The 24679-nt window shown below is 44.6% G+C and overlaps 2 protein-coding genes and 1 non-coding gene across 4 annotated transcripts; 2 read left to right on the forward strand and 1 right to left on the reverse strand.

The window, feature by feature from the left end:
- Nucleotides 1-2892: 2892 nt before the first annotated feature.
- MRPL51 (mitochondrial ribosomal protein L51) lies at nucleotides 2893-4037 on the reverse strand. Its single transcript, XM_072653799.1, has 3 exons — nucleotides 3699-4037; nucleotides 3502-3612; nucleotides 2893-3206 (listed from the first exon to the last, which is right to left on the reverse strand). Exons 1-3 carry the CDS (start codon nucleotides 3775-3777, stop codon nucleotides 3010-3012), a joined length of 387 nt encoding a protein of 128 aa, XP_072509900.1. The 5' UTR covers nucleotides 3778-4037; the 3' UTR covers nucleotides 2893-3009.
- A 452-nt stretch (nucleotides 4038-4489) lies between these two features.
- Nucleotides 4490-15810, forward strand: LOC140533693 (condensin complex subunit 1-like). 2 transcript variants are annotated; one of them, XM_072653775.1, is made up of 12 exons: nucleotides 4490-4780; nucleotides 5802-5947; nucleotides 8332-8407; nucleotides 8747-8805; nucleotides 9288-9463; nucleotides 9787-9926; nucleotides 10494-10621; nucleotides 10959-11082; nucleotides 11254-11401; nucleotides 13948-14145; nucleotides 14540-14679; nucleotides 14776-15810. In XM_072653775.1, the coding sequence occupies exons 2-11, from the start codon at nucleotides 5821-5823 to the stop codon at nucleotides 14654-14656; spliced, it is 1293 nt and encodes a 430-aa protein (XP_072509876.1). In that variant the 5' UTR covers nucleotides 4490-4780; nucleotides 5802-5820; the 3' UTR covers nucleotides 14657-14679; nucleotides 14776-15810. The 2 variants fall into 2 exon arrangements, with proteins under 2 accessions (XP_072509876.1, XP_072509877.1); XM_072653776.1 differs by lacking the exon at nucleotides 4490-4780 and adding an exon at nucleotides 5075-5213.
- On the forward strand, nucleotides 8873-9202 carry LOC140497954 (small nucleolar RNA U85). The gene has a single exon (XR_011964951.1). It is a non-coding gene; the product is annotated as a small nucleolar RNA U85 (small nucleolar RNA).
- Nucleotides 15811-24679: the final 8869 nt, after the last annotated feature.

Consider the following 24679-nt stretch of genomic DNA (forward strand, 5'->3'; position numbering starts at 1 on the left):
TGGTATAGGATATTGGTCCATATCTAGTTTCTTTTTGTTTTCCCAACAATTTTTACCAAATAGTAAATTCTTATCTCAAAAGTATAAATCTTAACATTTGTCAAAGACAAGGTTACTATAATCATTTATTACTGTGTATTGTAAGTCTACTCTGTTCTACTGATCCACCTATTTCTTACCTAGTAATATATATTTTTGATAGTTACTGCCTTATAATGCAGTTTAAAATCTGCACTGCTAGACCTCCTTCCTTTACATTTTTTCCATTAACTCCTTAGATATTCTTGACCTGTTGTTTTTCCAAATGAATTATTTTTATTTACAAATATTATCTCTTTTTATCTTTACAACAACCCTGGGAGGTAGATGCCATTCATGTTCCCATTTTACAGATGAAGAAAATAAAGCTGGCAGCAGTTAAGTGATTTCCACAGGGTTAACCAGATAGAAAGTGCTTGAGGTAGGATTTGAATTCAAATTACCCTTGCAGTTTTAATTTTAAAAACCTTTTTTCATCTCATATCATCTTAACATTTTAAAAACGCAAATGAATTTTAATTCAACTTTGTTTCATTCAGAATTCATAAAACACCTTGAAACTGCAGACATCTTGGATCTCAGTGCTTGGCACATAGTAGGCTCTTAAAAAGTATTCTTAAAAAGTAGTATTAATAATCACTAGTAATATATTGCTTGAACGTACCCTTGAAAAAACACGCATTGTAATGTACACAAAGATTTCTCAAAAAAATAGATAAAATTTAACCCTAAGTAAAGCATCATCATAGAATTAATTTTTGCACCTATCAAACAGAACTCAAACTACTAATTCTAGAAACTACACATGAAAAAATTAAAGTTAAAGAGTCAAATTAATTAAATAACTTGCAAGAGGATGGAAAGCAAGCAAAGAGGTTAGAAAGATTTGAGTTCAAATCACTACCTCAGACATACTAGCTTGAAACCCTAGTCTCAAATACACTTATTAGAGCTTTAGCTTTCTCACTTATAAAATGAGGATATAATAATAGTACTTATTTCATGCAGTTGGGGTGTGGATCAAATGAGATAACATGTAAGGCACTTTGCCAAACTTAAGACACTATATGAAAGCTAGCCATGTTATTTATTCTAACCTGAATGGTCTAATAACCGGGATAAGACTTATGGCATAATGGAAAGCATAATACACAAGGAATTCAAAGGCCTGGGTTCTAGTTTCAGCTCCACCAGTCAAACACTTTGAAGCTCCTCATTTATTAGATCTAAGAATTAAGTTCCTCATGTGTTAAAGGGCAGTAATAATGACTTTGTCTACCTTTTTAGAGTTATCATGATGATAAAATGAGGTAATCTATTTAAAATCTTACTTTGTAAAGGGTATTCTTATTCGGGTACAAGTTGGACTCAAGGTCTTTGAAGTTCTTCCAACTGGGAGGATTCTGTGGTTTGCTTTCTTTGGCTGGGAATCTAGTTTTCAGTGGTAGAGAGAACTCCCTAGGAGGAAATTCCCTTTATTAATGGAAATCTGTCACTGTTTTGCAATTTAAGCTATACAGTTGCCAGTAGAACTGAGCCAGTAGGTTACCAGTCCAGGTTCCCATAGCCAGTTACATGGCCAGAACAAATATGTCCTCTAGAGTCTGGCTCTTTACTCTGCCAACATGCCTTTCTGGTTATAACATTTAACAGAAAATTATTATGAATTATACACGTAAAAGAAATTAACAAGTTTACCATTCTTTTGCTCACATATAATTCTCAGCAGCTCACCTCCATAAAGGCCCAGCTCATATTCTACCTCCTCCATAAAAATCTTCCCAAAAACCATCCTTTCCTTTTTCTGCTTTCTGTCTGCAAGACTCATTTGGTAACTACTATGAAGGACTTTGCATTGAAATTTTTTTTCTTGAATAAATAGTCAATCTGTCAAAGTAAGGCATGAGACCATGGTCTTAATCTTCTCCTTAGTCCACACAGCACCTTAAACAAGTAAACAATACATTATCCTTATAGAGGCAATTCTATACTGAATTGTTACTGGTGACAGAAAAGAAATATATCTCACATTCACAGGAACTTCCTTAACTATATTTTGATATAAAAATAAAGACCTCTGCCATCCTGCAACATGGCCAGCTATGTCTCCTTTATGCTAACTAAAGAGTAAACCAAGGGAGCCAATGCTGTTTTCAAATACACCATGGAATACACCAATCAGAAGTAGGCTAGCTAGGGATGCACACAAACATTGATATAATTTTCTGGTGCTTCCCTCCACCAGAGAAACAGCCAAGTGTAACCAGACTGCTTCAGTGGAAAGGGAACTTAATTTCCATTCCACTATCACAGGACAGCAATATGGAAGGATGTCTAAGAATAAAATTCTAAATTAGTGGGATAGGGAAGGAGCTACAAAACAGGCCTTTTAAAACACAAAAGAGCACATAAATGGTAGCAGCAAGGTCCTCTTACCAACTCTTCGGTACGTTCTAACATGAGTAGTTCACAAGCGAAAGGGACTCTGCCTTACTGTCTCTCTGAAAATATGTTGAAGGCTACTCAATTCAACATACATTTACTACTAAGAGCAAGGCACCATGGATACAAACACTGAAAAAGGCCCAGTCCTGAGGGAATACCCATTTTACAAGGGTGACTGAGCAAAAGGCTAGATATGCAAGGGGCGCTGAATTCCGTGTGCTTGTGTACGGTTACAGAGGACCAGGTGACTGTTTCCTTACAGCTCTAGAACCTAATTCATGTAATCCTTAAGTCAGCAAAGGAAGAAATGATGAGGCAAGGACAAAACTTACAAGAGTAAAGGAGAATTTAGAGGTGAGACGGATATATCCAAAGGAACAGAGGGGAACAGAAAAGAAAAACCAAATACCCGGTCAACCAACTTTATTAGGAACAAGCAGCAAAAGCCTTTCTCCACTGGCAAGTTCTCCCTAGCCGAGGGATTCTGAAAGGTGGTAGGTGGGGGCTGGGGTCAAGCCTTCTCCTCTAGCGGTGCTTGCCCTTTCTGTTGAACTGTTTGTAGAGATATCTGATGCGCTTGTTGAGGTTGTGCAAGTCCTGCAGAAACATGCGATCTCCCACCATCTTCTTCTTACGGATGCATCTCTGCAGCTCGTTCCCTTTCCAGCCCCTGAGCCATGCGGGCCCTTTAATCAGATCCTTGGGGTGACGTTCAAAGTTTCCTGGGAGGCAGAGGGAGAACCCACTATTAGTTCCGGGCCCCGAGGACCTGCGTGCGGGCGGCAGCCAACCACACCCTCCGCATTCAAAGCTCCTTCAGCTGGTCGCCAGCCCGCCTCCTCTCCCTGCTCACAACCTTCCGGAGCTCCACTGGCACGTGGCACCAATCACCCACGGAAGACCAACGACCCCTTCCTTTAGCCCGTCTCGCCCCTCTCCCCCTGGAGCCCAGAGGAACGAGGGCAGGGAGCCAGTGGAATCAATCCCCCCGCACCCCCGCCCGGCGCGGACTCGTACCCAGGATCCCGATGTTGTCGTACACCCCAAACAGGCTCCTCTTCTCGTTCCATCGATCCACCGCTTTAGGGGGCGGGAGGGTGGTCCTCACCGGGGCCGCTGCGGGGACGCCTGGAGGGGGGCAGCGAAGAGCAATGAGCCGGCGCCCCACGGACGAGCCGTCCTCGCTCCGGGCTCCCCCCTGCCCCGATACGTACCCGACGAGAGGCTCCTGCCGGATCGGGGGGCGCAGCGCCAGAGGGCCCCGCCCGCCCACCGGCCCAGGGACCACGCCATTAGCAGGCCCGGCAACAAGGGGCTGCCCAGAAGGATTCTGGGAGAGCGAGGACTCGGTGCCGGGCGCCTCCGCTCACCCGCGTACACACTAGACCGCAAGCAGAAGCCCGGTCTCTCCTTCCCAGGCTCCTCTGCGCCCAGCCTCGGACAACCCCGCCCCCACCGTCCTCCTCCACGAGATTCGGGCCCCGCCCCTTCCACGGAGAACCCGCCCCCGGAAACGCACTTCACTCCCTGGACCAAGCTGTCCACCTCGGCTTGGAACCTGGAAGCCCAGGGCTGCTGGCCTTGCTCCTCGTTCGGGAACCGACCTTGCCCTTCGCAGCAGGGCTGCTGAAGGCTTCCCTAGGCCTTAGGCCCGAAAAGGGGGAAACACGAAGGCCTTGGGCCAGCCTCTGGCTCCCCCCACCCCACCCCGGTGTCTCGCGGCTGGAAGGGGCGAGTTACGGGGGAAGGTGGCTTTGGGGGGCCGGAGCGTGAGTCAGGAGGAGGGGGCTCAGCTGCCTTCAGAAGCCGCACACGCAGCCGGATGCACGGTTTCTTCCCTGGAACTGAGCCAGTGGGAGTTCAGGGGGGGGCTTAGCAGCAGGAGCATCTTCAGAAAACAGCGCCCTGGCCCTGGAGCTCCGGACCGGACGTGGCCAGAACAGCCTCTCCCTGATCCTGACCCTGACCCTGGGCACGGAGTAAACACGTTCGGAGAACCTCAGCTCTAAACCAGCTCCCGGCCTCCCGTCTCCGAGGACCCACGTGACGTGCCCGCTACTCGTTTCCCATTGGTCGGAACCCCGCTCTTGGCTTGCGTCACAGCCGTTGAGATTTAAAAAGGTTTGTTTTGAGGCTGCGATCGCGCGCCTCGGAGTGAGGAGGCGGGTCCTTTCCCCCCGCCGTGCGCGGCGATTGGTCGGCGTCCTAGGAGCGCAGCGCCGATTGGCTGGCTGTCTTCAGCGATTTCCCCCCGGCGCGCGGCTTTTCGTTCTGGCTCTTAATTTGTGCGAGGAGGGTGAGTAAATTGAGGGAAGTGGGGAGGACCGTTCTGTAATGGAGACCACGGGAGCGTTAGGTGGGGGAGTCTCAGAATCCCGGGCGGTGGGTGGGCGCGTGAGAGCCAGAGGTGGGGGCTGCTTGAGGGCCGCTCGCTTCGCTTCTTCCCTTTGGTGACGAGAAGCGCGCGGTCCCGTGAAGCAGCCCACGTAGGTGGCCTGCAAGTGAGCAAGTTGGGACGGGCGGGCCCGAACTGTCCCTCTGCAGTACACCCCTTCCCTGCTGGAGGTGGCGTCACTGTGTTGACACTGGACGCGTGTCCTGCGCTCCCCACCGGGGTCAGAGGAAAGCGGAAAGGCCGTGGGACTTGGGTTATTGGTCCGGGATTCCGTGGGCTTCCCCGGCGTTCAGCACGCGTGGGGGCCTCAGCATCCCTGGCGAGGAAAGTAGAGGTAACCTTCCCGGCTCTGCCTGGTACTAGAGATGTCCTGTGTCCAAGCCAGGAAGTGTACTTACTGCTGGGAGGGGAGGAAATGAACAGTCCAGGGGGGAGACAGCGTGCACCTAACTGGGTACGCGCAGGATAGACGCAGGAGGAGTTGGAGAGCCTCCCAGCGCTGGGAGGTCTGGAAAGACCCCGAGGAGAAGGTGGGGTTTCAGCTGGGCTTTGAAGGCAGGCAGGAAGCAGACACGGAGGGGGAGTATGTGAGGAGGTTGTACTAGGTGCTGTCTTAAACCCTGTCCAGATGGAAGGCCTAGGGCTGTTATAATGGGGAATGGAGAGAATTGTGTGGCTACTTACAGTTTACAAGGCCCTTTTAATATATTATTTCTCTGATCTTCCCCAGCCCTTTGAGGGAGGCAGGGCAAGTGTTTTGCATTTTGGTGACTTCCTCATGGTCACAGTGCTGCTGCTAACCACCACCACTACTAGCCAGAATTCAACCCAGGTTTTCAGAGTTTATTGCTCTTTGCATGATCCTTTCACACTGGCACAGAGGATAGGCAGCCCCTAGGAATTACTTGTCTTTGTTTTCTAGCTCAGTGACCACTAGGAAGATGCCCCCTCAGCTGTGTGAGTTTCATCTACCACTGTCTCCAGAGGAGCTGCTGAAAAGTGGAGGAGTCAACCAGTATGTGGTGCAAGAAGTTCTGTCTGTCAAACAGCTGCCTTCACAGCTGAGGGGTAAGAAGATGGCAACTTTAGGTTTTACCTCTTTTCCCCATCCCTCTGCTTTGCTACTCTTAGGGAGACTTACTTCGCCCTCTAGGACACTGAGAATTTCCTTTTAGAGCAATTGTCTCCTTCTCAAGTTTATTTCTCTCCAATTCTAGATACTTTTAAAGTTTAAAAGTTTTCTAGATGCCACCCTTGTAGGCATCTGTTGAGGTCTGTCTTGGACTTCACTTCTGATGCTACTTCTGAGTTTTTCATCAGATACTCAGTATTTTGTCTCTTTTTTTTTGTACTAACATAATGCCTGAAGGAATGTAGAGTCTCACAGGGGAGTACATTTTCACTGAAAAAAAGTTACATGAGGTGGAATGGGATGCGTGAAAGGTGAAATCAAGACAAAGTACTCTAGGAAAATGAAGAGGAAGGTATTGCTTCTTTAAACATAAGAGGGAATTTTATGTGAAACTTATGTGAAAACTACAGTTTTGGGTGTTTTCTGCTATGTACAGTTTTTTCTATTACTTTGTTTAGACATTTAACATACTGTTATTTCTAACTCCTTTGTTCTCATCCCTTACAGACTTCATTCTGTTCATTTCTTTATTTTTCTCCCTTTTTTAAATTGACCACCAATTGAATCAATTTTGGTCCAATAATTTCCACAAGCAGAAATGGGAAAGGATTCCATTCAAGGCATGAGGGATGATCTGAGTAAATGCACTGAGACAGGATTAGATCACCTAAGAGCTGCTAGTCTAATCTGGTTGAAATGCAAACTGGGTGAGGAGCAGTTAGGAACCATGTCTTCGTCTCCTGAATGTGAGTTTCTTGAGGAGAGAGACTGTTGGATTTCTATATTCTGAGCAGTTAGCACAGTTCCTGTCACATAGTAGGGGCTTAATCAATGATTGATAGCATTACTTGGTATTAACTATGAGTACAATAGCAGTTCAACTCAATATTCATTGGAGTGTTTGAATTGGAGCTGATCCTGGAGAGTGTTTGAATTGGAGCTGATCCTGGAGGAACTGGGTAGAATTTGGATGGGGGAAAGGATATTTCAGGTTGCGGTACACCAAGAACAGAAGGATTGAGGTTTAAATGATCATTCTTTGAGTAAGAGACTCAGAAAATGGCCCTGACTAGAACAGAGGGAGAATATGAAAAAACAATAGGATATGAAGTTGTCACATGAAGCCAGATAATGTAGGGCTTTGAAAACCTAGGTGAGGGAGTGGGTGTTTGAAGCAGCAGGTGTTGAGGAGGGAAAGGATCAGTGTGGCAGGCAGCCCCATGTAGGCTGGATGGTAGTATGGAAAGAGACTGGGCATCCAATTAGGAAACGATTGCAATAAAAGAACCTGGACATACAACAGAATGATATTTATACGGAAAAAACCATAGAGAGTGGTGACAGATACAGGGAGGAAGAAAAGGGAGTGATTGCTTAGATGATGATTCCCAAGATTCCTGGCCTAGCATATTAGTAGGCTGGTAATGCTAATGACAGAAATAGAGTAACAGGAAACAGTTTTCTGGGATATCTAGATAATGAGCTCAGTTTTGGATATGATTAGTTTAAGGTGAATTGTTGAGTTATTTGAGATTTGGAAGATCCAGACTGAAATGCATGTGAGAGGTCACGGTTAGACATGTTGATTTGGGAGTTCTATGCCCGGAAATGATTAACAAGGAACAGCCAAGGCTAGGTTGAAATTGGACAACATAATATGAATATTTTACCTGGTTAGTTCTGGCAGTCAGTAAGGTAGCAGTACAAAGACTCAGAGGAGTCATCTGGCCTGACCTCCCTGACAACTGACTTAGAGCTTCTTGAATTGGGGAGAATAGTACCTAGCTCTTTCTTTTTCTTTTTTTATCCTCCTTCCCTCTCTTTTCTACCATGCATGGGATCATTCAAGTGCAGGAGGAGGTGTTCAGTGCAGAGAGTAAGGGAGATACCAATTCTAAATCTGTTTGGTGATTATCCAAGTAGAGCACTCTTGCTGTTTTGAAGGCATTGTTGACCTTTCACTGTCAGGAGGAGATGTGGCACTTGAGGGCATAACCATAGTCCCAGTCCCCAGGGCCAGCAACCTCAGTGTCATCCTCAGCTTTTTACTCTTAGGAAGAGATTTGTTCTTTGGAATGATGAGCTAAAGATAACTCCTCCATAGATAGAATCTATCTGTTGTCTTGGACATCAGGGGAGACTTTAGCATAGAGGATCATAGCTTCAGATGGAACCACATCTAGTTTATGCCAACCAAGCCTGCAACTCTTGTGTATCTACCAAAATAAAAAATATGGAACTTGATTCTTTGCCCTCTCTGGTGTGTAGATGGGACTCACTATCTAGGACATTTGATGGATTTCTGTCTTCTTCTTGGCAGTGTTCCAGGCTGCCTTCCGAACCCAAGGGCCTCTAGCTGTGTTGGAGCATTTTGACACACTCTATAGCATATTACAGTAAGTGCCTCAGTTAACAATATCTTTAAAAAAGTGGCATCTGCCTGTTTGTTCTCAAAATATACTTGATATACCTTCCTGTCACATAGTAAGTTAGTCCTGAACTTCCAGATTATAGACCCACTACTCTACAGTTCTGGGTATTTTACTTGGAACTCTACTGATTGTCATTTATCCATTCAGTAAGCCTATTGTTAGCCCGGATCCTATTGTGGAGTGGCATTTACCATTTGAAGCATTAGATCACTTACATTTTAACCAGTTTTTGTTAGTCTGTACTTGATCTCTGTTGGAATGTGCTCTTCAGGTTCCTGTCTTACTCCCTTCTTTCCCTTGTAGTCATTTTCGAAGTATAGATCCTGACCTCAAGGAAGATGCCTTGGAATTCCTGATGAAAGGTGTTTCTGGGGTGGGAGGGGAAGAACTTTGGAAGGTGAGGGCATCACTCTTTGCTGTTCTATAGCAGCCATTTGATGATATCAAGGCTGTTGTTACTTGGCTGGTCTGGTTGAGCCCTAGGACCCTGACCTTTCATCCAGGTCTGTAATCTTGGTGGGCAATACAGAGATGTGTTTGTTTGCTGTAAGGGCAGACCAACAGGAAGTTCCACCTCTTTTTTGCTCCCATCTTCCCCCTAAGGGGAGTGATCCTGGTTACCACAGAAAGATGCTGGTAGCTAGAGTTGGGCAGAGGTAACAGGGCAAGCCTAGGGTATGGAGGTCCAGGGTCCCAGAAGGCTTAGCTTATATTATAGCCACCAAGAGATGAGCACAGATCTTTGGTAATCTGATGGCTGAAGGGGGTGGTCATGTGAGGTTGGGGTGAGTCTGGGACATTCTGAAGGTGGGCATGGTTAACTCCCAGATCCTGCCCTTTGCAGTGGTGTCTCGTCACTCCCAGGATCTCCCAGCTGTCCTAGATGATACAGCTTTGAGTGTATCAGATCGAAGTGCCCACCTCAATGCCCTCAAAATGAATTGTTATGCCCTGATCCGCCTCATGGAATCTTTTGAGGCCACCACTAGCAAGACAAACTTAATGGACCATGGAGGAAAGGTAATTTGGAGTTCCTGGCCCTCTTGGTTGGGGAGGAGGGGTTGGGGGAGGGTGGGAGGGCAGAAAGGGAGGGAGATGGGGGGAGAAGAGGATAACTTGTAGGCCAGAGCACCTTTTCTTACTTCATTTCAACTTGAAGGTGCATCCTAGTACAGACTTTTTGGACTAAAGTAGCAACTGTTCTCTATGTTGGAATTTCTAAAATGTCTCCTAGTGTGACTTTCTACTCTAGCTTTCTTGGTGGTCTTTAGTTTGGAGGCTTAAGCTGTCAATTCAGAGCTCCTCAGTTTTCTCTGAAATAGTTAATGCTTTGTTCCATTCAGGGTAAAAAGAGTCGGACCAAGGCTCAAGGCTTTGATTGGGAAGAAGCAAGGCAGCCAATTCTCCAGATGCTAACACAGCTTCTGCAGCTAGACATTTACCGCCTGTGGAACCACTCAGTGGTTGAGGAAGAATTTGTCAGGTGAGTCATTAGGATGGAGGGCAGGAACTGATGGAGCAGGGGGAGATTTAAAATCTGTCAACAGTGCTATCAAGTATGGGAGCAAGAGAACAATAAAGATTCTGTCACTCGGCCTCAGTTTTCCCATCACAAAAACAAGAAAGTATAATCATGGTCATATTTAGTTTTGGGAAGGAGGATCAGATAATGTTTCAAACATTTCTGACAGGGAAGGGCAGGTAGACTTCACTGAACAGAGAACTTATTACTAACCAGAATCATCATGAATTCTACATAACTGGGTAGAATTGTCCATTGAAAGAGTCTCCTCCCATTGTTGGTGTCAGACATTTATCAAAGCTACTACTCATTTTAACAGCTCATAAGAGAAGCGCATGATAGAGGGTGGGAAAGTTGGAGAGAGAAAGCTGTGAAGGGAGGGAGGCCAGGAAAGTCAGACTGCTGCTGGTAGAGGTGGCAGTGGAGTGAATGAGACAGGGTCTAGGAATTGTTCTGCCAAGGAGCTATTGTCTCTTTCCACTTCACTGCCTTATGGTTCATCAGGTGTGATATCTTCCATTCTCTTAGTCTGCTGACAGGCTGCTGCTATCGCCTTCTTGAGAACCCCAGCATTAGCCACCAGAAGAACCGTCCAACTAGGGAAGCCATCACCCACCTCCTTGGGATAGCTTTGACACGCTACAACCACATGCTCAGTGAGTAACTCCTTCCTCTTCCTCCATCTAACTGCTGCAGGAGTCAGGCAGCTAGGAGGCTTAGTGGATAGAGCACTGGACCTGGAGTGAGGGAACCCAAGTTCAAATCTGGCTTTGAACTCTTTTAACTTGTGACCCTGGGCAAATCATTTGGCTTCTGTCTGCCTCAGTTTCTTCATCTCTAAAATGAGGAAACTGAAGCAACCCTCCCTCTCAGGGTTGTGAGGGGAAAATGAGATAGTTGTAAAGTACTTTGCAAACCATATGCATGTTGGCTGTTATTATTATCATTATTAGCTATCCACTGCAGAATTTCTGATCTCAAGTTTTTTGACAGGTGCTACCTTAAAGATCATCCAGATGTTGCAGCACTTTGAACACCTGGTGTCTGTGTTGGTGGCAGCTGTGAGCCTTTGGTCAACTGAGTATGGAATGAAAAGCATCGTGGGGGAAATTGTAAGGTGAGCCCCTTCACTACTGTGATCCTTAATTTTCATAACCTTATAAAAAAGACGTTTGAAGCCAGGAATTGGGAAGTTTGTGACCTGAATGTCCTTCAGTTAGCAGATCTCTCAGACCCTTTTCCATTAGCTAGATTTTGTTAAGTCTTAACTGCTTTTTTGCCCACATAGAGAAATCGGACAAAAGTGCCCTCAGGAATTAAGTCGAGACACTTCTGGAGCTAAGGGCTATGCCAGTTTCCTAACAGAGTTAGCAGAACACGTCCCAACTGTGATGATGTCCAGTATGAGTGTCCTGTTGGACCACTTGGATGGAGAGGTAGGTGGGCCCTTGAGGGTCTCTAAGGCTTAATTGGGAATCTAACTTAGCTGCTGTGCAAAGACTGTCTTGTTCCTTTGGAGACAGCTTCATTGGCAAGGAGTGGCATTATTTGGGTTTGTGGTGTAGGAGAGACGGTTCCCCTGCATTGCCTTGTTTCTAGAAGAAGCAGATGAACTAGGGAAAAGCACCAGATCAGCCTCACTGCTTTTCCCATTGCTATAGTAGGGTTCCAGATCTGGTAGGGGGAGATAGCGGCTCTTATCCAGTAAGAATGACTCAGCTCTAGCTCTGGATCTCCTCCCTTCCTCAGCCTAAGGCTTCCTGTTGCCATCTGGCCTGCCTCATTTGCTCCAAACAATGAGTTTTTTCAGATTCCCCCACCTCCAGTCTGTTCAGTTCCACATTCTCTCCTTCCTCCTGGCCCCTCCCATGGAGAAGGCAGCAAATACAAGACTTATTACATTCTGTGGCTTCCTGTGCAATGCCCAAGGAAAGCCCTGACCAGAGGTCCTGCTCCTTTTCGGTCATGGACTTTTGGCAGTCTGGTGAATCTTATGGACCCTTTCTCAGAATCAAGTTTTTAAATGCATAAACTAAATTCCATAGCATTACAAAGAAAACCAGTTACATGAAAATACTGTCATCAGAATTCTTGTTAGAAGTTCACAGATCTCAGGTCAAGAACCATCGCTCTAAAACCAGAATCCTGGTCACCCCCAAACCCAGTCACAAATGTGCTTCACATACTTGAGGCAGATCACATAGGGATAATTGTTCTTTATAAAGAATTTTAGACCCCCATGAGAGGTGGGCCAAGTAGTAGCTGCTACTAGTATAATTCTTATTCACATGTGTATTCAGTTCAACAAACATTAAGTCCTGACATGTGGAAGCCTCTGTAGTAGGCACCAGCCATCAAAACCAAACTAGTCTCTGTCTTCCAGGAGCTTACGTTTTGTTGGGAAGACCATGGCCTATATAGCCTAAGTGGAATGAGACAAGAGGCAGCTGTTCTAGGGGGTAGGTGACAGGAAGTGACTGGAACCTTGATGACAAATATTCAACCCTTACAAGGTGCATTCCAGGCTTAATGCAGATGCAGGGAGGCTAGAGATGGGGTATCCAAACTGGGCTTCACAGGGCTTTTGGTACCACTTTTCAACAAAAGCTTTCCTTTTAAATTGTTTTTGGAGGGGAGTTTGGGGAAGGTCAGGTGAGTCCCTGCTCTTACTCCCCTATGCACCTCCTCAGTTTCAATTTCTAATACTGGATTGTGTAACATCTCTACTTCATGTCTCTGGTGATTTGAATCTCATTATACTAAAAAGTATCAGAAAGTTTTGTGGTTTTTATATCTATATATATCTATAAAAATACATATATTTAATAATGTGTAGCCACTTTTGTTTTGCATTATTTTTTTCAGGGTTTTGGGGTTGGATTTAGCTTGTATTGCCTTTTTTTAGGTTCTTGTACCTAAATGAGACTTTTAATCTTCCAAAAGGCTTCATGCAGAGTTAAGTTACAATAGCTTAAAACTGTCCTAACCTTACTTCCTATCTTAAAACTGTACTGAGACTTTTGAGAAACCCTATATTTGAATGGTTGCATATTTCATATAAGTTAAAATAATTTATCAGTAAAAACTGCTTTAAGTCTGTTATTGCTCCTCTCTCTCTTTTTTTTTTAGAGGCCTTTAATGTGCATTTCTGTCTTTCTACTAGAACTACATGATGTGCGATGCAGTTCTTGCAGCTCTAACAGAAATAGTGCTGTAAGTGCTGAATGAAGATCAGCTGGAAGAGGCAGCTGGGGCACTCGGGATCAACTCCTGGACACCCTACAGTGTCCAAGCATCCACCACAGCCATGATGTTAACTCTTTCATGAAAAGCCGTGTGTTGCAACTTTACTTGAATAGTCCAGGAAAAGGTGAGGCATAGAAGAATTAAAACAAATGGGAAAAAGCATGAGTAAAACTAAACAAAACATAAAAGAGAAAACAATCTGCTTCATTCTGTGTTCCAACTCCATAGTTCTTTCTCTGGATGTGGATGGCATTTTACATCAGGAGTTCTTTGGAAATGTTTTAGGTCCTTGCATTACTGTGAAGAGCTAAGTCTCTCAAAAACAGTTCTCGCACACTGTGGCTGTTACTGTGTATAATGTTCTCCTAGTTCTGCTCATTTCACTCAGCATCAGTTCATATAAGTCTTCTCAGGTTTTTCTGAAGTCCTCCTGTTGGTCATTTCCTACAGCACAGTAGTATTCCATTACATTCATATACCACAACTTGTTCAGCCATTTCCCAATTGATGGGCATCCCCTTGATTTCCTCTTCTTGGCCACCACAAAGAGAGCTGCTATAAATATTTTTGTACGTATGGGTCCTTTTCCCGTTTTTGTGATCTCTGGGGTACAACCCTAGAAGCGATATTGCTGAGTCAAAGGGTATGCACATTATTATAGCCCTTTGGGCATAGTTCCAATCTGCCTCAGTTTTTGTTTAGAGACTTTTAATGTGCATTTCTTTCTTTCTACTAGAACTACATGATGCGCAATGCAGTTCTTGCAGCTATGACAGAAATGGTGCTACAGGTGCTGAATGGGGATCAGCTAGAAGAGGCAGCTTGGGGCACTCAGGATCAATTTTTGGACACCTCGCAGGCCCGTGGTGATGATGTTAACTCTTTTGTGAGAAGCCGTGTGTTGCAACTTTTTACTAGAATAGTCCAGCAGAAGGTGAGACCTCCATATTTTGAAGTGCCCCTGGCACTCTGGACTGCATCTGCTTATCAAGGCTGAAGGAAATGTCTAGAATGTAAAGCTTATTCCTCCACTCCAAAGGAAGGCTAAGACGTTTTCCCCATGTGTATTAAGTTAGGTCTTTAGTGTCAGTAGTAAAAAAAGGTCATCCTGTACAAAGTTTTGAGACTCTTAATCCTTATTTCAAAGCAACACTTAAAGACGTTAGTGACCTTGACCAAGCAAGAACAACACTTCCCTTAACTGTCCTGTATTAATTTCTTGATGCTCCCAGAAATAAAAGGGTGACCCAGTCAGGTCAGAAATATCAAGTATTCTGTGGCTTAGATGGGTGCTCTGTTTTGTGACACTTCCCTTGTTCTCCCTATAGGCTCTTCCCTTGACACATTTCCAGGCAGAGATGACCCTTGCAGTGGGGCGTCTAGCTGACAAATCCGTGTTAGTGAGTAAAAATGCTATCCAGCTGCTTAGCCAACAACCTTCTTAGCCAACAACCCATATTCATGTAAGGTAAGCAGCCTCCCTGCCCAGGAGAAAAAGATTATAAAGATGAGAGTTGGAATGAGATGCCCTTAGGAACTCCTGATGTCCATTCTGTCTCCACAGCTAAGTGATGCTGATCTGTCCAGACCACTTGAGAGGGAGGCTCAGAAGTTGGAGGAGATGAGAGCCAAGCATCGAACTGCAGCTCCCTGTGAGCTTTGATCCAGATAACCCTTGTATTGCACCAGCACAAGTCCAGCTTGGAGGTCAAATTGAACAAGTCTCCTTCCTTAGGTGTGGTGCTAGATCTTGGGGAGGAGTGGGAAGCCATGTTGCCAGAGCTTCATTCCACCTTGCAGCAACTCCTGAAGCTGCCAGAAAGAGATAGAAAGGAATTCCCCAACTGATAAGTGATCAAAGGATATGAACAGGCAGTTTTCAGAGGAAGAAGTTAAAGCTATCTAGTCATGAAAAAATGCTCTAAATCACTATTGATTAGAGAGATGCAAATCAAAACAACTCTGAGATACCACCTCATACCTATCAAATTGGCTAACATGACAAAACAGGAAGATGGTAAATGCTGGAGAAGATGTGGGAGAGTTGGAACACTAATTCATTGCTGGTGGAGCTGTGAGCTGAACCAACCATTCTGGAGAGCAATTTGGAACTATGCCCCAAGGGCTACAAAAATGTGCATACCCTTAGACCCAGCAATACCACTTCTAGGACTGTATCCCCAAGAGATTATAAAAATGGGAAAGGGTCCCACATGTACAAACGTATTTATAGCAGCTGTCTTTGTGGTGGCCAAAAACTGGAAATCAAGGGGATGCCCATCAGTTGGGGAATGACTGAATGAATTGTGGTATATGAACATAATGGAATTCTATTGTGCTATAAGAAATGATGAACAGGAAGACTTCAGAGAGGCATGGAAAGACTTACATGAACTGATGCTGAGTGAAAGGAGCAGAACCAGGAGAACTTTGTACACAGCAACAACCACAGTTTGAGGAATTTTTCTGGTATACTTAGTACTTCATTGCAATGCAAGGACTTAAATAATTCCCAATGGTCTTAAAATATCTTACACATCCAGGGAAAGAACCATGGAATTCGATGGCAGAATAAAGCAGATCATTTTCTTTTGTATTATGTTTTGGTTTGTTTTATGATTTTTCCCACTCATTTTAATTCTTCTATGCAACATGATTACAGTGGAAATGTATTTAATAGGAATGTATGTGTAGAATCTATATAAAACTGTATGTCATGTCAGGGAGAGAGTGGGGAGGTAGAGGAAAAAGGGAGGATGGAGGGAAAAAATCTAAGATATATGGAAATGATTGTAGAACACTGAAAACAAAATAATTTTTTTTAAAAAGCCCAGAAACAGAAAATTTTAAAAAAGAGAGATAGAAAGGCAGGAGAAAACCTTGTTGATAAGGAGACAGTGAAGGGGGTGGCAAAGTGCATCCAACAGCTTCTTGTCAAGGCCAGTTATAAGTAAGTGGGAGAGGATTACCTCTGTCCTTGATTTCTTTAGGATTATACTTTCCACTTTGATGAGTTTGAAAAGAAACTGAAGTTAGAATGTTAGATTCTAAAAGTTAGATTCTAGGTGTTTTCATCATGGCCAAGTGACCTGAATCTGAAAGGTGGATGCTTATTGCCTTTAGTGAACAGTTTTGTCTGAGATTGAGAAAAATGAACTTTTTGTCCTTTTCTTTTATAAATGGTTAAAATAAATTCAAACAACATATATGTTGTTTGATAGAGAAGATAGAGAAATAAGTACCCAGCTACCTTTGATGCCTTCTATTATTTTACTGATATCTTCACTTGACTTTGCTATCCCCTCCAACTTTTGTCCCCTCTTACTCTTTCCCTGCCAAACTTGAAGAAAGACTGGTCTTTGTTCATCCTCATCATCCACATCTAACCCCTTGCTGCCTGGTATCAGTCTCCATTATTTGACTAATACTTCACTACTAGGTGACATCTTACTCCTAAATCCACTGGAGTTTTCCTCATCCTACTTTAACTTTGTGTAAACCCTTTTGACCATTTCCTCACCTTTTCTGACATCTCTTGGTTTCTATGACACAGCACTGTTGTGCTTCTCCTACCTTTCTGATGATTCCCTTTCTGTGTCTTTGCTGTATTTATCTTCTTGTGCTTTAAGTTTTTGGTCCTGGACCTTTCATTTGCTGATCTCATACGCTCCCTTGGCTTCAGTTATAGATTCCCCACAGATGGATCCCAAATCTCTCTCCATCCTACTAACTTTTCCCTAGAATTCCATTCTCATGTCTCCCAGTTGCTGGACATGTAAACCTAGATATCCTGCCAGCATCTCAAAATCAAGATATCCCAAACTGAACTCCTTATTCCTACAAAAAACCTACCTTTCCCTCAATTCATATGTCAATACCATCTTCCCACTCACTCAGGCTCAAAATCTCAGAGTATCTTTGATATTTTCCTCTCCCTCAACTGCCCTCATTCAATTTATTGCCAATTTACATTACTTTTATCTTGGCAGTACTGCATTTTCCTCTCCCATTAGAGTCAGCTTACATTTGGCCCTTATTACCTCTTACAGACTCATGTAATAGCTTCCTTACTCTGGGATATGTGTGATTAAATCACTTTATAAAAATGCCTTTAGTTGCCCCCTAGCAAGTAAAGTATAAAGTCTTTAATACTGGCTTTCAAATGATCCACAGCCCTAAACTAACTCTCTTTAAAGTATTTATCCAATAACTTCCTCCACCTTAGTACTCTAACCAAACTGCTCTTCATTCATAGTACCTGTTGTACCCCTGTACCATTTTTCCCACCATTTCTCATATCTAGAATGGACTCTAATTTCCCTATCCCACCCCAAACTCCATCCACTCAAGTCTCTCTATGTCATGTGCTTCCTGCTCCATGAAAGTTTGTGCCTTATCTACATTCTCCCCACCTGAAAGTGACCTCTGTCTTCCAATCTCATAGCACTCTGCCTGGACCACTCCTTTGAATGTCCCACACACTGAGCACTCTTCCACTACATTGTTTTGTACTTTTATTTATTACCTGTCTCATTCTCCAGAGTGACTCATCTAACTTTTTTCTCTTATAGCCTTGAACTAAACTTTTATTACTAACAAAAGACATCTTGGCCCAGGGATGGGGAACCTGCAGCCTCAAAGTTACATGTGGCCCTCTAGGCCCTCAACTGTGGTCCTTTGAATCCAGGCTTCACAAAACAAATCCCATTAATAAAAGGAAATGTTCTGTAAACTTGGACTCAGTTGAAAGGCCGCACCCAAGGACCTAGAAGGCCACATGTGGCCTGGAAGCCACAGGTTTCCCATCTCTGGTTTAACCCTCTTACTTCAGTGAGAAGACTGAGGGCATCCTGATGCCTTTTCCTTCTTTTCCCCAAACCTCCCTGCCTTGGTAGTCCCTAGTCTACTTCCTTTTGATCATAGCAGTTTCCCTTCATCTCACTTTCCTTCCTCCAGGACCTTGCCACAGCTACTCTTTTCCTTCCTAATCAGAATGGAGTAATTAAGTAACAAAAAGTAATTCTTAATTTCCTTCTGTGTTCAATACTACATATTAGGCACTGGGGAAACAAAGACAAAAATGAAACTTCTGCCCTCATGCAACTTCCATTCTATTGGAGAGACCCCCCTGTACGCAGATAATAAATGGAAGGTCCTCTGGCAGGAGACAGAACACTGACCGTGGCCGAGGAAGTGGTGTCAGGGAATGCCCCATCCCAAGCGAGGAGGATTTGAGTGGAGCCTGTAGGGAAAAGAAAGCTCTTGGGAAGGCAAGAAGGATTGCATCCCAGACAGAAGGGGTAGTTCAGTGCTGTGCACATGGAGGTGGAATGTCTAATATAGGGAACAGCATAAAGGTTCATCTGGGCTTGAACATGGAGTATGTGACCTCATTAATGCAAGAGTTCCCTCCAGTGATGCAGACTGTAATCCATGCCTGCCCATCCATCCTCTATGCCTCTTCTATATATTTTCCCCAAAGTTTGCCATAGTGTATCTGTCCACCCAGTTTGCTGGAGGTCTTCCTGGCCTTCAGCATCCCAAGGGTACCCACCTGAGGAGTATACTGGCCCTTTATCCCTCACTTGACATGTAATAGCACCTCTCTTTTCTTGTCCTGTTCTCAGTTTATTCTTGGTTACATTTATACTCGCCTTGTCCTCTCCAATGACTTCTTTGTCATACTCATCGTTAGCTCTATAGAGGCAGTGGTGTTCTAAGTCTCACTGCCATGTAGCAACACTTTTAGCATTCAAAATGGGCATTTGTTTTCAAGGGAACCTTTAACTCAGTAAAAGAGGTTTAGAATCATCTCAAAGCAATGCAGACTGCTCTCATCCTTGTCTTCAACTCTGGGCCCAGATAATTGTCCTTCTATACCGTCTCCTGTGTGGATGGACAGGCCAGAGTCCTATGAATGTTTACATTCTCTTCCAGGAAGCTCAACAGTGGCTTAGAGCTTATTGGAGGCAGCAGACAGGAGCATCTGAAGGACCTTACCATTCACAGGAATCCTTCTTTACCTAAACTTTGGTCTGGAATTCTTCCATCACAGTAACAAAACCATTTACAAGCATATTTTCCTCTATTTTGTGCCCTGTCTGATGTTTCTTATCAGTTCATTGAATAGCCCATTTGTTTGCTACATCTTCTAAGGAGCCCTGAGTTAATGTATGAATGTATCTTGGATCTCTTCTGCCCTCTGAGCAATGCTAGTGAGGACCTGCATTATTCCCAGACTTGGATATTTGTCCTGCATGGCAATAACTAGCTTTTCAGACTCTTTCTTGATTCCTTCCCCTTTTGTTTCAGGCTCTGGTAGATGAATTTGAACAAAAGCTTCGGGCCTGTCACACACAAGGACTGCATGGAACACAGGAGTTTGAGACTGATCAAGGTGCTGATCGGCCATGCCACCCAACAACCAGAAGACACATTAGTGGTAGAGAAGACAGCACAAGTTAAAATGTGTAAAAGAACCAATGGCAGAAATGAGAAGCTACTGATGAGGACATGGGTTTTTCTAACTGGATTCTAGTCAGGACTCCTTCTGTATGTGACAGTGTTTTGGGTGACCTGTTCTTTCATGCTTCACTTTATCTTACCCTTTCAACACCTGTCTTCCTCAGAATGCTCAGCAGAGATGACAGAAGATGATGAGACCCCTAAGAAGACAACCCCTATCCGCCGAGCATCTACCCAAAGCCAAAGGGCCTTAAGGCAACCTTCCTCCCATCCTTGTTATGTAGGGAGAAGGGGCCTGGTGGAAGTAATTGAGATGTTTCATTCTTCTTACTATGTAATATGTTTCCCTGTGCCCTTATTTTTTTATGAATAAAAAAATTATTGTACTTCCCAGGAATTTTCCCTTAACCACCTTCCTTGGTCTAAGTTAGGATCCTTCTTTTAGAAACTTTAGCCCTATCTTGATTCTGGGAGCCACAGGTGGAGGATAATCCATTAAGAACCAGAATGGATTCAAGCACCCCATGGTACTGGCACAACTCACTGAGATCTCAAATAAGCATCAGGTGTCCTCTGGGAAGTCACTGTTGTCCTCCTTTCCACCTCCCCACCACTACCTTAGGGGAGCAAAGCTTCTGCTAAGAGTGTGCCCTCACCTGTAGGGATACAGTGATAGGGCTCTTCTGTCTCCGTTTTCCTCTCAGGTATGGGACCCTGGAGCCAAGCTGTGTCTCCTGTAGAAAGATCACAGTGCACAGCACCTAGCCATCTTTTGTTTCTTGTGCAGCAGCAGCCCTTGGCTGTTCTTCTTCAGAGGGTCCCAGTTGTAGCTCCCCAATGCATGACTCATGACCTTTGGGGATTAAAGATTAACCCTGGAGCTGCATTTCATGCCATTTGCATGCTATACCACTGCCCATGACCTGTAGTCAATAAGTATTAGGTGTCCATGTTAGATCAGGCACCTTCCTAGGCCCTGAGCACACAAAATCCAGAGGGAATTTATTCCTTACTCCCCAGAAACTGATATCCTCTCAGGAGAGATAATATGGACCTATTTAAGATGTACATATTGAAGTGCATACAGAATACATACAAAATAGAGTGGGAGGGCCCTAGCAATTGAAACTAAGTAGGAAAGGGTTGCTCTAGAAGAATATTGCATAAACATCATGTTGTTCAGTTGTGTCTGACTCTTCGTGATCCCCTTTGGGGTTTTCTTGGCAATGATACTGGAGTGGTTTTCCATTTCCTTCTCCAACTCATTTGATAGGTGAAGAAACTGAGGCAGACAGGGGTAAGTGACTTGCCCAGAGTCACACAGCTAGTGAAAGTGTCTAAGGCTGGATTTAAACTTGGCCCCCTGCTGAACCTTTACCTCGATGTTATAGTGGGATTCTCTACATTCCAGGTATGAGGGACAGGAAATAGAGAGCCTTGTATAAGGAGCAGAAAGACAGGCAGTTTGAGTGGATAGTAGAGTGGGAGAGGAGAGAGAAATGTCTGGAAAAATAGCTGGTGACCTTAAAAGTTAACCCAAAAACATTATGTTTAATTATATTTCATTCTGGTGTCTGGGAAAGGAGAACATGGTCAGTTCAGCAGCTTCAGGAAGATCCCTTTGGCAGCAGTGTGGACAATGGATCTGAGTAGGGAGCTTGAAGCAGGGAGACCAATTAAGGGGCCAGGGCAAGTGCAGGAAGTGGTAGGTGATGAAGGCCAGAAGTGGGGTGGTGGCTATGTGAGCAGAGAAGGAAGTGGATGGGAGCTATGGGGTGATAGCTGAGGCTAGTCAGTGAGATGGAGTTGCAAACAGGGAGGCTAGAAGAATACAGCAAGTTTGGAAGGTTTTGGTAGGTCTGAGAAGAAAGATGAGTTCTGCTTTGCCTCTTGAATTTGAGGTGTCTAAGGGACAATCCGTTTGAAAATGCCCTATTGGACATTGGTGATTGGTGTTGTGGGAATGAGATTTGGGAATGACTGGAACTGGATATTGAGGTCTGTGAGTCATTTGCGTAAAGTGTTGGTTAAACCTATAAGAGCTGATATCCCTGAGAACTGGTGGCAAGAAGAAAATGGGGCCCAAAACAAAGCCTCAAGGGACAGGAAATGGAGTTGGGCAGGATGGATGACCAGCTAGCAACAGAGGGTGAGGAGGGAGGGTTCAGACAACTGGAGAACCAGAAGAGAGTTAATGATGGAAATGCAACAGGAAGACCAAGCAGCATCTGACAGAAAAGACTCAGATTTGATCTGGAGAGAACAGCCTCAGTGATGAGGTAAGAAACGAGATTTCAAAGGGCTTAGGAGTAAGAAAAGTGGAGCAATGTGTATAGATATTTTCTCGGATTTTGGCTGGCTACGGAAGGAAAGATGAGTTGACAGCTTGAGGGAAGGGTGAAGCTTGAGCTCCAGTCCATTGAAGGTTTTTTTAAGGATGGGGGAAGGGGACACAGGCATATCTGAAGGTGGTAAAGAAGGACCCAATAAACAGGGAGGAAGTTGCTGGCCCCTACACCAAGCTTGTTCTTTGTGACAGTTGAGCTGCATGAAACAGACATTCCTTGAATGACTGTGCCTTGTCAAGACAACAGTAGACAATTCTCCCCCAGCTGTGAGCTCAGATTGGGGTGGGAGTGAAGGACTGAGAACAGTTACTTAAAGAGGGATACTGAGGCAGAGGCTCCTCAGGGTTAGCATTTGTGAGGAGAGAAGTGAGGAAAGCACTGTGGATTTGTTGCCTGCACAATAAGTCGCATGGTTGCATGAATATGCTCACGTATTCCTCTTCCCTAGAGCTTGTTTCTGCCACTTTCCCACAAGACCAAAAGCAACAGACACTCTCCTCTGTGCACAGAGGCACCCCACCCCCTCCCCTCTCTGTCTGATGCCTCATTAAACCCATGAACTGATTGCCAAGCATGAATACAGACTGGCCCAGGAGATACTGGGGATGGGAGCAGTCTTTGGAAAGGGACAGGACATACGCAGTGACAGGCAGAATCAGTGAGAAACACTAGCACCACCCTTTCTTGACCTTTAAAGTAAAGGTTATCACTCAGCTAAGTTTAGCCACTGGGTTTTTTTTGAGAGAGAGGCAAGGAGCTGAGCTCAGATTACCCTGAGCCAGCAAAGAGCCCCCAGGATGCCCCCCACCCATGAACCTGCTGTCCACATATCTCTATTAATCTTTTCAGTGCAACAAGAGGATTCCATTCTTAGCCACATTCCTGAGAAGACTTCATGTTTAGAATCAGAATTTTGAGCTTATAGGGGATCACCTAGTCACTCGATTTTAATGCAATCTCTCCCTTCTTTGGATGGGGAAACTGGGGCCTGGAGAAATAAATGAAATGACCAGTCCCCTTCACTCTTTCCTGATGCAGCTACCCCACTTTCTGTATGCCTGACACCCTCCTTTTCACTCAGAAACCAATCCCTGACCACAGTTGGTGCCACTAGACCAAGGAGACTTCCAGACTTCCACTACCCCCTCACTTGCCAGGATACACAGAACCCAGGAGGGCCTCATACCCTGATGAAAGAAGCATCATGAAAGAAGCACTGTGTTCGCAGCCAGGATTGGGCACCTCCCAGGTTTCAAAACCTTAAATCTCCTTCCTGTGCCCTTCTTCCTCATCCGTGCTGTAACCAGGGTGATATACTCCCTCTCCAGAACAGTGGGGAAGGAGGGGGCAGATCTCACTGCTCCCTTCTCCTCCTCCCCTCCCCACAGTAGCAAGTAACCAAGTCATTTGGATAATTCTAGCTGTGATAGATTTAATCTGCCTACATTATCTAGTCTCCTTCCAGGCTGCTTTTTCTGTTCCTGAAGGAGATTTGAGTGGCCTTCAGCTAGCAGGAGACTCCCTCTTTTCCCAGCTTTTAGTCCGGGAGAGGCTGGACCCTGAGGCCGAAGGCCTTTGTGATAGGAATGCTGCCAGACTGGAAGAGATTAAGACACGTGAAGAAGGCCTGAGCTAAGAGGGAAATGGGGACTGGCAGCCCCACCCCTGCCTTACCTCAGCTGCTCCTACATCACTACCGTAAAGACTGGAGAAGAGGTACCTTCTCAGGTCTCCAGAGGGAGAAAAGCAGTAAGCTATATAGCTTTCCTCCTATTCATGACAAAAGAAAGTGGAAAGTGGAGATAGTGTGGCCACATACCCAACATGAGACTGGCCTTCTATATTAACCATAGGTCTCAGAACTGTAGAAAACCTTCAAGATCATTTACCACCAAGCCTTCATTTTACAGATGAGAAGATTCACTTTGCAACATCACATAGCAAAGACTACAACCCACGTCGTTGATTCCAAATCCAAAGTCCTTTCCACCAGGGCATGTGGCTTCCCCAGTTTCCTTTCTTCTCCCCTGCTCCCCAAGTCCTGATCTCTTTTCACATGTCTTAATCTCATCCAGTCAGGCAGCAGCCTCAGTTTTCTGGCTTCCCACTGATTTCTTTAATCATGTTTCCTAAATAGCCCTTAAAATTTTAAAAAGAAATTCCCTCACAGTAGCTATACTAAGTGGGGCAGGTAGAATAGCCCTATTTAGTTTGTTTAGCTGTTTAGATGTTTTTCAGTCTTGTCACTCTTTGTGACCTGGGGTTTTCTTAGCAAACATACTGGAGTGGTTTGCCATTTCCTTCTCCAGCTCATTTTACAGATGAGGAAACTGAGGCAAACAGGGCTAAATGACTTGCCCAGGGTTACACAAGCTAGTAATTTTGAACTAGATTTGAACTCAAGAAGGTGAGTCTTCCTGAGATGAGGAAACTGAGGCCTGAAGAACTTAATTGACATGCCCAAGGTCACAAGCATCAAGGTGGGATTTGAATGCAGGTATATCAAGCACCTACTTTCTGCTAGGAGCTAGGGATACAGACAAAAGTGAAATTATTCCTGACCTCCAGGGACTTGGTTTCTAAAACCAAAAGAGACAATGTGCAGAGAAGTGAGTGTATACAAAACAGATACAAGATAACCTTGGTGGTGGGAAA

The sequence above is a fragment of the Notamacropus eugenii genome, chromosome 3 (genome assembly GCF_028372415.1).
Source record: "Notamacropus eugenii isolate mMacEug1 chromosome 3, mMacEug1.pri_v2, whole genome shotgun sequence".
Classification (NCBI taxonomy): Eukaryota; Metazoa; Chordata; class Mammalia; order Diprotodontia; family Macropodidae; genus Notamacropus; species Notamacropus eugenii.

Excerpts from the sequence above, each read along its gene's own strand:
- MRPL51 (XM_072653799.1), bottom strand. The coding sequence starts at position 3,777 with ATGGCGTGGTCCCTGGGCCGGTGGGCGGGCGGGGCCCTCTGGCGCTGC. Across the intron at positions 3,613-3,698 it reads CGGCAGGAGCCTCTCGTCGG|GCGTCCCCGCAGCGGCCCCG; the intron begins GTACGTATCGGG and ends GCCCCCCTCCAG. Across the intron at positions 3,207-3,501 it reads CGACAACATCGGGATCCTGG|GAAACTTTGAACGTCACCCC; the intron begins GTACGAGTCCGC and ends TCTGCCTCCCAG.
- LOC140533693 (XM_072653775.1), top strand. The coding sequence starts at position 5,821 with ATGCCCCCTCAGCTGTGTGAGTTTCATCTACCACTGTCTCCAGAGGAG. Across the intron at positions 10,622-10,958 it reads ACGCTACAACCACATGCTCA|GTGCTACCTTAAAGATCATC; the intron begins GTGAGTAACTCC and ends GTTTTTTGACAG. Across the intron at positions 14,146-14,539 it reads CTAGAATAGTCCAGCAGAAG|GCTCTTCCCTTGACACATTT; the intron begins GTGAGACCTCCA and ends TTCTCCCTATAG.